Here is a 14,873-nt window from a genome sequence, read left to right on the forward strand (position 1 = left end):
TGAATAAGATGTGTGCTGAATGGCTTCCCAACCCGGCTCCTGTAAAATGTTTTTGTGAGTCTGCAGCGGAGGCAACAAGAAATGTGGGCCCTGCGACAAACTGGTGACATCGCACTAGTCGACTGTCCGTCACACTCGGCGAATGCTGGGCTCTGTGTAGAGCCCACGGGAAATCGATATGCAATTGAAAACGTAACCTATTAAAGGTCTTAATTTTGTTGTGTGCTGTCGAGAACTTGCAGGCATTTACTCACACAGTCAACGATAATCGAACTCGTCTGAAATAGTTACTGGCACTCATAAGACCTGCAGTGTCACATGCTGTGACGTATGTGCCACAGCGTATCTTTCTCGTAGGCCTCTGTGTACAGTGTGAAATGAAATGTCGTGTGGCTAGGGCCTCCCGTCGGGTAGATCGGTCACGTGGTGCATGTCTTTTTAGTTGACGCCACTTCGGCGACTTGCGTGTCGGAGGTCTACAGTATGTAGAATAACATCACTTCACGTAGTCTTCCCGGTCAGTGTTGTTGGATTGTGTATCTGAGACACCTCGGTTGTTGACAATAAATGTCAGCAATGATAGTTACACCTCAGGGTAGCAATTTGTAGCACACCACACCGTTGCTGTTCCACGAGGTGCACCAGTAACAATACAGGATAGGAATGGTCAGCGTTGTTCATAAGTCAGTTAATGAGGGGCAAGCAGAGATGCACATATGGTCACCTGCTGATTTTTGTGATTTTGGCTTAGAGCACGCAGTATCCATAGAGCCAGTTTATGAAGCTTCCTTATTGCATGCAAATGTCGCACGATGCTGAAATGACCACAGTTTACCACATTTGCGAACTCTTGAGTACAATGATGTGAATATTGTAGATTAATGCATTTAAACGAGGTTTATCAAACCCTGAAGACCTTCTTGAATGTGGAATCACTAATGTCAAAATGATCCTCCATAAAATGGGAAAATCATTTTCTTGCCCTGCTCTGTTCAGCAGCATTATCCCGATACACGGCGCAAATGTTTCTAGCTGCATCCGCTGCTGTCACCCCTATATTGAGCCCAAAAGGAGGAATATGTCGGAAATGTTCTGATTCCTCCACTTAGTTCTCTATTTTCCAGCATCCACAGCTCCACTCACTATCTCTAAGTGATAATATGTAAACTCAGATAGCATCCCTTAAGACTTACGTGCACAGTAACAACCATTGCACAACTGTACTCATCACATTATACTCTCTGTAATGAGTGCATATATGCATGTCCTTAAAACAAACCGCCAGCTGTTTTCATGATTTTAATTCCAATTTTGTTTTCTCCACTTGAATATGATTCCCCTAGGAATACAGCAAGTTATTCACTTAAATGCAAAATCCAAGACCACATGGATAACTTAAAAGTATGGATAGTCCAAAATACAAAGGTTTTTACTGGAAATTGCTATTTGCTTTATTTGCAAAACATGTTTCATGTCACATTTGAAAACCCACTGGATTAAGTATAAGTTCCTCTCTGGAAACTAACTAATGATTTATGAAATTATGCTGAAAATGCACTGTATTTCACATAATTTGGATTCAGTCCAGTTACGGGAAACAGCCATTCATTTTTTTCTGTTTTTGGTTTTGATTCATATTTCTCCTGATGAGCAATTTCATTTTCCAGAGGGTCAAAACATCAATATTAGTCAAACAAATTCTATCCTGAATACTCTATTAACGAATCAGTGCATTTCAGTGACTCAGTGAAATGAAATGTCGTATGGCTAGCGCCTCCTGTCAGGTAACCGTTTACCTGGTGCAAGTCTCTTGAGTTGATGCCACTTCGGTGACTTGCATGTCGATGAGGATGAGATGATGACGATGATTAGGACAACACAACACCCAGTCCTTGAGCAGAGAAAAATCTCCGACCCAGCTGGGAATCGAACCCGGCCCCCTCGGCATGACATTTCGTCGTGCTGACCGCTCAGAACCGGGGCGGACTCACTGTACATGATAAAACATGAGTAATATGCAAATACTATATTGTAAATGAAAACTTTAATCCAATTATAATAGAAGACTTCAGGCTTCATTTCTTTTCAAAAAAAAGCCAAGCCATATAAGGATAATCCTCAAATCGAGATTATTGGGAACTTGCTGTATTTTCAAGCCCTCTGTAAATATCCACTTCAAGGATTTTGAAGAAGAAATTGGACTAAGTACTGTTCACACTTTCATTAAATTAAATTTCTGTCAATTACAATAAAAGACTTTGATAGCAAGTCATTTTTGCAGTTCAAGGGGACATTGTCTGACTAACACTGTGAGGTAATAACAGCCACTACTTAGAGCTAAAAAGATGAAGTTAGTTCCTGCTGTGGCTGGGCCTACAGTTTTCTTTGTCAAGTAATAAGCGCTCACTTTATGAAATACACAAATGCATGTAACCAGTCAGTTCATATCTGTTCTGACTGTATTCTTTAGACATTGTCTTTCAATCCACTGTTAATTGACAATGGTTCCTTTAAAACCTGTGGATGTTGTCATGGCATGTTGGCAATGATGCTGCTTCACAAAGAAGGGCAGAGCTGGTTCTCAGTGATTTGTTATTCTGATGAAAGAATGTTTAAACAGTAATTAATAATCTGAATCAACAAATATTTAAAGAAAGACTCTACTTACCAAGCAAAAATTAATTATGACAAAAACAAGTTTTAAATTATTAATCTAGGAATATATTGCAACCCACTAGAAAGCATTCACATGGAGGATTTTGAAGAAGAAATAGTACTAATTGCTGTGAACGTTTTCATTTAATTTTATTTCTTTCATGAGATAACCTAAGTAAATGTTGTAGTTTCAGAACAATTTGTTTGTTTATTTTCAGATTGTGGCCAACAAATCGGCACTGGTTGTGGGTAGCAAGTTAACAGCCCCACCGCCAAGTGAGCCTTTGCGAGTTGCACCTGATAGAGTACGTTCAAAGGAACAGCCCCAGACAGTAACTGCTAAAGTTTTCACAAACGTGACAAGGGAGGCACCACAGGTTGTCACCAGCAAGATATTCAGCAACATAATTCGAGAGACACCGCAAGTTGTGACAAGCAAGATCTTTTCAAATATCAGAGATACACCGCCACAGACAGTGACACAGAAAGCATTTGTCAGCACTCCTCAAGTGAAAGAAGCTCCATCAATAATAATAACTAATGCTCCAGCAACACCTGTGAAAAATGTTCCTCAGGCTGTGACAAGCAAGATCTTTGCTTCAGCTCCCAAAGACATCATCCATCAGCAGTCTCCGCCTAAGCTATCTGCACCTGCAACTGATTTGCCTAGACCACAAGCTTCAACATCCAAGATATTTGCTCCAAGAACTGAAGATATGAACAAAGGATATCTTATGTTTTCAGACGAGGAACCGGGGTTGACTAGTAAGAACAATATTTATATTTCTCACATATTTGTTTTTAATAGATGTAAGACACTGGGGACTCTCACAAGAGAGTTTGTCTTGAAACCAATTTAATGTTTGTTGCAGTTCTTAAAGATGAGCCTGAAGACCTTACTCACTTGGCCCCAACAGCTGGAGATGTCTGTGTTCCACTTGAAACAAATGCTTTTATCACAGACATGTTTGATGATATTATGCTATCTGATAACTATTGTCCACTCTTGAATGATGATTTGAACTCTCTAAGTGACTCTCAGTCAAGCAATGGCTCCAGGACAAGTGGAGACCCATTCTTCTCATACAGAGAAGAGTTGTCTCCTTCAGCATCTCCAAGTGACCTCAGTAGTTCATCATTTACAAAGGTAAACATATTCCTGGTGTAACTGTACATATTTCAAACTATATTTCAAAGTTTAAGATACTTCAGCTTCCGTGAAGTATGATGATGATAATTTGCATTGACATTACAGAGTCCAGGTGGTTGCAGTATGCCATCCCTGTGCAGCCCAAGTCTATCTGGCGATGACGATCATATGACACAGCTGATGTCTGTAGGCATGGGATCACCTTGCACTGATGCTGATGAGGATCTTACAATGCGTGCCCCTTACATACCAATGGGTGTGGGAGATGATCTCCCATTGCTCATATCAGCTGACTTAATGTGGGGCCCACTGCAGGATAAGCCGCCATCTGAAGACAATTGGTGAGAGGAAGTCATTTTTTATTCCCTCCCCTGCACCACACTCCTCCTCAGACATCCCTCCATCTTAAAGGAATTTTGTAATTTAAAATGTTGTTTTACTTTATGTATAGCATATAAATTGTTAAGTTTGTTGATTCCCTTATTGTGGCATGTGAGTACAACAGAAATGATGAGCTTTATTTTTCAGGTCATTGCTATCACCTGTCAGTAAGCCAGACCTGAGCTCAAACCTAGCACAACTGTTATGCTCAGATAGTACATCATCTCCTGTGATTTCATCATCACCACCACCACCATCAGCAAGAACCACTATAGGACGCTGCAATGATCATGGTGGAGGGTTGGTTGACACAAATAATATGCTGTCCAGTGCAACATGTAAGAAAGGTAAGCAGTGGTATTCTATTGTCACCAGTCATATGTAGAGTGCTTTCGATTTCTTTTTAAAGTAATTACATTGTTTTGTATGCTATCCCAACAGGGTGTGTGAGTGACAGTGACTGGCCTAAAAGTCCACGACGCCAGAGGCAGAATGGGCCACCAGACCCTTTAAAAGAAACAAATGGAGTAACCACCAGCAGAAGAGCCCCTGACAGGCCTCCGTGCAAGAGGGTAGCACCATCAGGCTCGGCTCGCTCAGATGCAGGTGGTGGGGCAGGAGGCAAAAGACCTCGACAGGCACCTGGAGCCTGGATACCTGATGGAGGGGGGACAAGTTCCAAACCGCCACCACCTGGTGAAAGTGTGCTGATGAATCTTCTGGTCAGCGGGTGTGATGTGAGTGCTGGCTATATTTGCTTAGGGCCTACTAGGGCAGGACTGGTATCCAAGCAGACAAAGCCCTCTTAGGCAAGTAGAGCTTTCCTTTGGGTTTCACTTCCACTGTGTGGTTGTTAATTTTTACGAACAGTCACACAGTAATCAACTACACTGCCTATTATACATGATACTGCCACTCATTGTCTCTTCAGCACAGGAGAACTGAAGTGGCACTTTCCTTATTTGTGTAAATAGACTCTTCCAGTGAGATCTAAATGAGGACAATTGCCATACTTGCACAGTGGAGAGAACATTCTTACAGTGGTATGTATATATGAGGATTATAATTGTCAGTTGTGAAACGTAAACATTTGTTGGCTAGATGCCATATAGCAGAAATGGAATGTATATACGTATCTGTTCTGTTTACCTTCATCACACTTCAGAGACTCACATATCTTTGTGTTGCTACCAACCCATGGTAGATCAGTAAGGAAAGGAAAGTCATAATTTTGATGGGAAAGTTTAGTCGACAATATTAGCTTTGGTGTGCTAGTCTTGCACACAGAATCGCAAATAAAAGGAAAATAATCTGAATGTAAAATTTGCGAGGCAGTGACAGATGTGTAAAACATGCTTGATCTAGTTGCGTTACAGCTGGTTGTTGCTGCTTCATTTTTGACGTAATGAGACATTCCCTATGTAGTATATTGTTTCATGAAAATCTGAATTACTGCTAATAGACTCATAGATACAAAAGAAACATACATTAACAATATATCATGCTTCATCAGATGGAAACCATTATTTTTGTATCTGTGTCAAAAGAAATTCTGTAAACGTATCAGAAATGGCTACTGCATTGCAGTCAGTCCTCTCTTAAACAATGACATCACACTTAATAAGTGTACATTGCAACAAGACAGCTAAGTAGACAAAATAGGACACTGTACTTTGTGCAGCCTTTAACAATGTACAGTAAGTATTGTTCCTTTCTCTTAGAAATGTTTTAAAATTTTCATCTTCATTTATAGAGAAGATGTGTCCTAGGTACAGTATGCAGTACAAGTGTCAGCCAGCAGACCTGTCGTATTTTATTGATTTCTAAGTGTAAGAATGATTATGTGATACAATAAAGAAATTTGTAGTAATTGTAAGCTTTACATTAGCCCTTCTTTCACTCATCCCTATTTCCTTCTGTATTTTAAAGTTGGTATTAGGTTTTTTTTTTTTTTTTTTTTGCACTTGAATCAATAATTGTTATAAATGAACTTCAAGTGGGAGAGAGAGAGAGAGAGAGGGGGGGGGGGGCTTCAATGTGAATTCATTTAGGTATGGTAAGGTTGTCACGTTCAAGTAACAACATACCAATTTGCAACAGGAACATATCCTTGTAATATGTTATGTTAAGTACACTGGCAACACTGTATTTTCTGACATTTGTTTTCAAATAGAAAATGTGTAATATGCAGAACAAATGCAAAGCAGGAAGAGGCTAGAAAGTCACATGGCAGAGGGGGGGATAGTGTGACATTCTTACATTAGTTACTTACTTTCGAAAGTTTTCTTTTTGAAACACTCATATCATAACTAAAACCTCTGAGAAGCATTCAACAAGGTGACTTTTTCCTTTCATTTAATGGATTTGCTATCCATTTGTGCCACCATCACCCATTCCTTTCTTTGAGAGACTTCTTTTGTGTATGTTGTCCTCCCATTTGAAGGAAAATTATCCTGCAGGATGAGGTACATGTTTTTATCTATCATTCTATCATCACATAAAATTACCCATTTCCAAAAACTTCACAATGTCTGAAATTTAGCCCTCCTGATTTTTTGATGTGATGTTCTTCTTCTTTTCACTAGTTATAAAACGAAACCCATCGATATGAGGGCTATATTTTTTTTTTCCAATTTCTGATTGGATGCGAAATAGAAACCACAGTGAATATCAAAAATGTTTTGTTTGCAAAATTTACCTACTCCTTCCAGCGGCTCTCTATGTAGTTGCCCCTCCAACTTGGACATCTGTTGTAGCATGGCACCAACAGTCCAATATTGTTGTCATAGTAGGCAGCCACTTGTGACTTCCTCCAGTTCTCTACACTGGTCTGCAGCGCATTGTCTGTGCCAAAATACAGTCCTCATAGCTTACATGAGTGAAGAGATGAAAATCAGAGGAAGCCAAGTAAGGGATGTATGAAGAGGATCAGATATTTCTCACTGGAAAAGCTACAGGAGTGACTACGTTGCTCCTGCAGTATACAGCCAAGAATTGTCATGAAGTGGGAAAAGCATGACAGTTACATTATGTGGGCTGTATGAAATCAGACAGAATCCCTCAAGGAGGACTTCACACTTGGTGGGAGACATTATTTTCTAGGCAGCTTTACATGCTCACTGTGCACTCAGAACTGAAAGTGCAACATGAAATAATAGATGGGCATACGAGAGACACTGCACAATATATCTGCACAAAGCTTCACGAGATTTTCACATAGCTTCACGAGATTTTCTCTGTAGTTCACATTTTGTGACTGATTAAAGGTTGGGGAAAGGGGGGGGGGGCTATGTGTATACGAAAGCAAATAAAACAATGGAAACTCAAGATTGGAATATCAACAATATTAGGAAAAGAATAGACTGCTGCTCACCATAAAGATGGCCTGTTCAGTTGCAGACAGGCACAATGAAAAGACTGTTACATATTCTTCTTTACTGAAGAAGGCATTGGTCGAAAGTTACAATGTGCAACAGTCTGTTCGTTGTGCCTGTCTGCATGGGTTATCTTTATGGTGAGCAGCAATCTGTCCTTTTCTAATAACAAATAAAATCAGTGGAGGAGAGGGGGGGGGGGGGCACAGATCACATCAGATCAACAGTTATAATTTGTCACAAAGATATATTGCAACAATCATATTGCTACAAAATAAAACAGTTCCTTGCGTACACCTTGAGAATTCAATGGTAAAGTTAGATGTCAGTAACTTACGAAGTATATAATCTCATGAGTCAAGGGCACACACATCCAAATTAGCATCCATTCACTGAGGAAAAATTTGCTCTACTGCGCTCCTAAAAACTTGTGACCTGTAAAGAACAACTGAGAAAACTTCCTTCTCCTCTCATGCTTTGTTGTGATTAGATTTTGGTAAGTAATAGATAATAATAAGGTATGCAGCTTCAATTTAAAGGAGACAGTCTTGTCTGAGTTTGACTGAAACAAAGCTTATATTTACTTTAAATAAAATCAAATAAAGTAAAGACTTAACTGTTATCTAAAACCATGATAACCTGAAATTTGCTAGCAGAATGATTTGTAGATGAAGGATTCTTGGGATACCATTAAAGAGGAAAAGGGAGGGAGGGAGGGGGGGGGGGGGGGAGAGAGAGAGAGAGAGAGAGAGAGAGAGAGACCTGAATTTGGGATTGTAAGAGTACATTAGGAAGATGAACAAACGAGGTGTTGCAAGGAACCTGTACTGTACTGAGAATGTACACACATATGCAAAGTTATCTGCTTTGAGGGGTGATGGTATTAGTGATTCTCAACAAAAAAAACTCCATATGGACATATGCTCTATTCCGAATGGTTTGTAAGATAAAACACATTTAATGTATATCATTATGTATTTTTTTATACTATTCAGGCATTGTCATTATTTACAAGGTACCACAGTAGTGTAGAAGCTGAGAAGAACAGTTTGATAAAGAACACTTGTGGGCTAAAAGTTCAGGGAACTCCCTCAAATTGTCCTACAAAAACTACCTAAGCTATAGCATATGTGTATTATGCAAGATTTACAGTATTATTGCTCTCTCTTCATGCAAACTATTAGTCCTAGAGAAAAAATAGGACCTTTTTTGTACAAAATTTAATATAGTTTAATTTTATACTGTGACCCATTTTTGCTGGAAGGTGAGGTTTTCAAGTATTCTAAAAAAACCTATAAATGTGATATTAAATGTGTTTCATCCTAGAAACCATTTGGAATAGGGATATGACCATATGAAGTTTTTTGTTTGGAATCGCGAATACCAGTACCCCTCAAAGCATGTACCTTTCATCTTTACTCATCCTGTATATGTTGAATTAATGCAGGTATATGATAGAACCAGTTGCATACTGAAGAAACCTTTTCAGTTTTAGTACTGTTCAATGCACTTTTTCCTCCCAATACATAAACTGCACAGCGTGGAAAAGGTATTTTCAGATCTAAAACTGTCAGAAGGATGTGAGGTTGGCATTATGATGTGAGAAGCTGGTGATATGATTTAGAATATTCAAATTATATAGTCTCCTGAACAGGACCAGTTTAAGGGCCCAGTGACACAAACTGCCACTTAGGGCTCCCAAGTGCTGGGTGTATCACACATAATTAGTAGTGAAACCTGATTCGGGTGAAAGTACACAGCAGCAGAGAGAGAGAGAGAGAGAGAGAGAGAGAGAGAGAGAGAGAGAGAGAGAGAGAGAGAGAGGGGAGGGGGAGGGGGGGGGGGTTGGGATTCAAATGATATGTTGTTAGTGTGGAAAAAATGTTCTCAATCTGGTTCTGATCCTGTAAATAGTCAAACATCAAAACTGGGGCAGTTTGCTCAAGAGTTTTGTATTATCCAACACATGAATTACTTTGAAATAATTCTATTTCATTATAACACCAACCCAATGTTTGCAAATTCTCAGTATGAAAGTTGCATTAAGATCTTGATGCTCATTGAGAACTAAACTTTTGAATATAGTCATTTATTTTGATGTTGCACATGCAGGGTTATATCTTAGGTATAATGTAACATACCAAATGCATAAAATAAATTCTGCAACTTACAAGTCAAAAACAGGTGCTCAACAAGTAAAAAAAGTTATACAACTAATTATATGGCTGCCAGCAGTCACACAAAACTTTCCAATTGTATTTACTAATGTTTCAGTAGCAACATTCTCAAAATGATGAGGGGTGTGTGGGAGGCATTACTACATGATTTCAGATTTTCCTCATTGTCTGGAACATTTGGACATTTCTCATGTTTTCCATGGAATTGTACCTGCTTTTAACATCAGTTTTATCATAGGGAATACCTCTGACCACATTAATACATGAGTGGGAAACTGTGCAAATACATTAAAATTTATCAGTTACTTCCTAAGGAACTCATCGCCATTCATTCATGAGTTACAGGTAATGACTTGGGTGCCTTAACAGTTGCAAGGAAGTTTGAGAGAATTATACAGATAGAGATAGCTAAGATTTAAATCACAACAAGTCAGAATTAATATTGACAATACATGGTGTCACATAGTAACTAAATACATAACAGGAGGTGTAATAACACTTAAGATTAAGGAAAGGCAATCACTCATCTGTAGCTGACTGACGTCTAATGCATCGAAACACACAACAGAAAAGATTATTTACACTGGCAAAGAGCTCTTGCTCTTTCTCTAGCAAAAGTACACACATTCACACATGCAACCACACAGGCACTAAAATACTCCTGGGGCTACGAGTGTGTGTGTGTGTGTGTGTGTGTGTGTGTGTGCGCGCGCGCGTGCGTGCACACTTTTGTTAGAGGAAGAGCAAGCACTTGAAAGCTAGTGCACATAATCTTTTCTGTTGCATGTTTCTATGCACCACACATTAGTCAGCTAAACGTGAGTGAGTGTCTTATCGTAATTTTACATGTTATTTTATCCAGGAATTTCTATAGAAGTTCTAATAAATTGGTAATGTAAATATAAAAATAGTTACATATTTTGTCACAGTCCTGTATACTTAAGTAGCAGTATGGTAAATTATTGTTATTTTTGGATAGGTACATCATGTCTTCTTTCTGGGCTGTAGTGGTATATTTCAACTTTTGTGCCATTGTTATGAGCTACGGTTTACTGTGCAAACTGAACACACGTTTAAAATTTGGGAACACAAAACACTAAGTTAGGGTCAACATTCCAGGGAAGAGCATAAACCTGTTTGTCGGGCTCCATAGACCATGTTATTTTGCTTAATAGTACAGACAAAAGCTGACTGATTGGCAACTATTGAGTCCACACATATATGTGCCATCTTAGTTGGCCTACTAATAAAAAGGAACAGTTTGTAGTACCCTTAATTTAGTAATTTAAATTTTCATATATATGTAATTAAACCACTTCATGAGTGTAAAATTATAAAATGAAGCTATGACTGTAGAATAGAATAATGTATGTAATAATGTCTGGAAACATAAAATCAGTAACGTGTTGACCCACCTATTAAAGATGAAGACATATTGTCTGACGAGTCATGGCCAGAACAAAAGTAAAAATTGGACACATTAAACGTTTGACATGAGAGATGCTTGGTGAATTTTTTGACTACACTTCTTTGATAAAGACATTAAAATACAATGCAAAAGGGACAGAAGAATGCAGATTCCAAAAACCAGTTTGTGAAATGCGTCCCTACTCCTGAGAAATATGCCAGATTTTTTTGTAATTATTTATTAAGAAGCAGTTTCTCCCTATTATGGTTCCCCACCAACATAATGAAACTTTGAAAAAACAGTTTATATATCAGCATCACTCTATTAAGTTAATACAAAGAGTAAATAAAATCTTGTTTTAAACTATGCTTCTTAGTGAATTTAACCTATTTGTTGCTTGTGAACTATTTTTCCACTCATTTTTTGTTCGATCAACTTGATTAATATTTGACTCAATTCCCCACACAAACCCAAAGGAAAGCTGCAAAAAGATGTAACATACTGTAACTTATATTTGAAATGTTGTACAATAAAATTATTAAGCATTGTTATTGTATGTGAACAGTGGTATACGAAGAATTTGTTGTTGCTATAAGTTAAAAAAAAACTTGACAAACACATTGCATGCAATTGCTAATGTAACCTCAGAAGAAAGAAAGAAAGAAAGAAAAAGATAAGTCAATATGGTGGTACTAAGTTATTCAGAAGTCTATTACACATAAGACAAAAGAATTTGACTGGAGTGGAAAGCAAACAGTGATGAATAAAATCTATACTGTTGGCAATTTATTGTCATGTTTGTGTTTCTCTTTGTAACATAATGTAATTAGTATTTCATTTTTGAGCTCGTCATTTTGATGATGATGTAACTGCGTTGGTGTAATTAGACACTTTTCACTTTATTCTAACTAGCAGTGACGAAGTAATAGTTCTGAAAGAATCAGTATCAAAAGTAAATTTTTATCTTACTGAAACTCCTTTGACTCTTATTGGCATACATCAGCCTTTTTAACCAAATGTTAGCATTCTGAGTAATATTTTGTTAGCTCATTTAAGTTTTTGACACAAGGTGTTCAGAATGCAGAAGGCAGAGAAGATTAAAACAATGCCTGACAGCAATTTCTGATGCTAGGGATGATTTACAGAGAAGGTAGTTAGCATGCTAATTACAGCAGTGGCATTCACCAGAACTGCTTAAATGCGCAACCATTGCCCTATATGCACACAGTAAATTGTCGGACAGTTGAGTGTCACGTCCTTTCGAAGATTCGTGGCAAGCCTGCAATTGTACTAGCAGTGACAGCAATTTTAGTGATGAGGCCTTCTGTTTCTACAATGATTTTATACACCAGCTGTTTCATGTGCTCCTAGAGGAAGAAATCCAAACACATGTGGCCAGGAGGGCTAGGTTTCCAGGCCACAGGGCCACCTAGCCCACCCAGTCCATCAATTCCCTAAGATAGTTCAGATGCTGCAATCTTGAAATGGTCTGGCACCCCATCATGTTGGAAGAATATTCTTTGTCTAATATTCAGGGGTACACCCTCCAGCTGTTCTGGCAGTACAAGTTGCACGAAGATGTGATATCTCCATCCATTGAGGTGAAATGGAAGAATGTATGATCCAGTCAACCTGTCACCTAGAATGCCAGCACACACATTAACACTGAATCACTATTGATGAGCAGTACGCCGAGTACCTTGTGGATTCATTTGTGCCCAAACATGTGAATTCTGGATATTTCAGTGTCAGTACACATTACCAGTCAGCGATATCGACACAACAGCTTTTGTCAGTACCACTAACAAAATGTTCCCATACAGTCCAAGTTGATTTCAGAGACCATATGTTCCTTGTTGAAATATATTTGTTTTGATGTTCTCTACCTCCTGTATTAATTTCAATAACTGTTTTGGAACACCCTGTATACATTATTGCTAATGAGTGAATAATTATGAAGTTGGTATACATTTTGATACAGTTTAAGCTAGCAACTGGAACAAACTCTAATGTGTGTAAATTTCTGTTTTTCCAGGAGTTAATGACTAAGAAAACAGGCCAGAAGAAATTTGAAATTCAAGACCCAGGGCCAGCTTTCAGTGGCACTAAAGTGGCAGAGGAGCGAAAAGCAAGCATCCGCAAAAATTCCTTTTCGCTTTTGGAGCCAGAGAGTTCAACTATACCATCTTTAGCAGATTTGAGTCAACAAGACTACGATGTTAATGCTCCAGTTAGTTCAAGTGGTGGTTTGTTACAAGGACAAGAGTTACTTTCAGCTCTCGAAGTTTCCAGTGCTTTAATGGGGTAGCATGCTGACTATCTTTTTCAGTCAACTGTTACATATTAAGCACATTCCACAATTTATCAGTTCTTGATAGTGGTGAACTGTTGAAGTACAAAATCCAAACTTGTTCTTCAAATCTTAAACACCAAATGCCAACTTCATGTTCTGAGAGGTTTTTAAAACTTATTCTGAACTTCCTGAATGTATTTATTATTAAACAAAAAACCTATTGTGTTCATATCACCATAGATTAATATGGATGTATTTTGTGTAGACATGACAAGCTTTTATTGAAAAAGAAATATAAATGTATTTGCTTTAAATCATGAAATATACAGCACTTTTAAAAACTGTTGAAATTGTGGGTGTACAAATAAGTGACAAGTGAGCTGTTTTTTTATTTTCCATTGAACCCATAGTGTTTGTGGGAGATTGCTGGTGAAGGAAGGTATATTATGGGCTATGATAAGGACAATAGACCAACTTTACTGCCATTACCTTAACAACAAAATTGTAAGATGTGACCCTGAATTTTTTATAAGATTTATCATAGTGGTGCATTTTTCCCCACTGATGTTTATATCTGGGTCCAAGAGCACTATATTGTGAAATGAACAAGGAAATATGCTCGTATGTTATTTTAGATTACAGGGTGATACCTACAGACATTTTAAAGACAATTTTATAAGCAGTTGCATTGTGGAAGATTTAGATCTGCCACCAGAAGATTGAGAAGTGCTTGATTTATAAAATTTGAATGTTCTAATTTTTCTGAACTTTGGAGAACTCCAGAAACTCTTTTTTCAGATGGGAATATATTATTTCATGTAATATACTTTCAGTGTATGCACATTTAAGCTGTGTATGGGAAATAAACAAGATGAATTATGATTTTAATGTTGAAATATTATATAGTTTTCATACGTTTTTATGATATATTTTATTTTGGAATTGTTTTAGTAAATAAGCCATTTTTATTCTTGTGTTCATATGAATAATCATTATATGACTAATAAAGTATCTCCAGTTTTTTAAGTAACAGTTTTCACCCATTTCGTTATTTTCATTGATTTGTATCACATATGCAGTTATGACTAAGAATAGGCATTCGGCTTAGGCGTACGCATTAAGCTGCGTCATCTCTGATGGTTCCACATAATGAAAGTGAATGAATAGCACTGTATAAAATAGAAGTAGTATCTGTATGGAATGTAGAGGACAGAGATAAGAGAAGGTAATGTAGTAAAAGCAAAATCATCAGTTTCTTCAGTTTTGTCCCTTGCTTCTTGTCAGCATTCTTAGGTATCAGTTTGATTTTCTTTCTTCTAGCAATTACATGTTATTTATAAACATCTCATTCACTAACTTAGTGCTGACAATGATAAAAGGAATAAATCTGCCATGTGTCTTGGATTATTGGAAATATTATTTCAGCATTTACTTG

At 37.7% G+C, this 14,873-nt stretch overlaps 1 protein-coding gene across 3 annotated transcripts in view; it reads left to right on the forward strand.

The window, feature by feature from the left end:
- Positions 1-14,468, forward strand: part of LOC124786213 (protein similar) — a 740,085-nt gene extending 725,617 nt beyond the window's left edge. For all 3 annotated transcript variants that reach the window (XM_047254246.1, XM_047254244.1, XM_047254245.1), the window contains exons 9-14: positions 2,874-3,420; positions 3,528-3,802; positions 3,911-4,146; positions 4,334-4,533; positions 4,628-4,923; positions 13,181-14,468. In XM_047254246.1, the coding sequence (XP_047110202.1) occupies positions 2,874-3,420; positions 3,528-3,802; positions 3,911-4,146; positions 4,334-4,533; positions 4,628-4,923; positions 13,181-13,453 (1,827 nt within the window). In that variant the 3' untranslated portion in view covers positions 13,454-14,468. The remainder of the gene's footprint in view (positions 1-2,873; positions 3,421-3,527; positions 3,803-3,910; positions 4,147-4,333; positions 4,534-4,627; positions 4,924-13,180) is intronic.
- The last annotated feature ends 405 nt before the right edge of the window (positions 14,469-14,873 follow it).

Source organism: Schistocerca piceifrons, chromosome 1 (assembly GCF_021461385.2).
Source record: "Schistocerca piceifrons isolate TAMUIC-IGC-003096 chromosome 1, iqSchPice1.1, whole genome shotgun sequence".
NCBI classification, from domain to species: Eukaryota; Metazoa; Arthropoda; class Insecta; order Orthoptera; family Acrididae; genus Schistocerca; species Schistocerca piceifrons.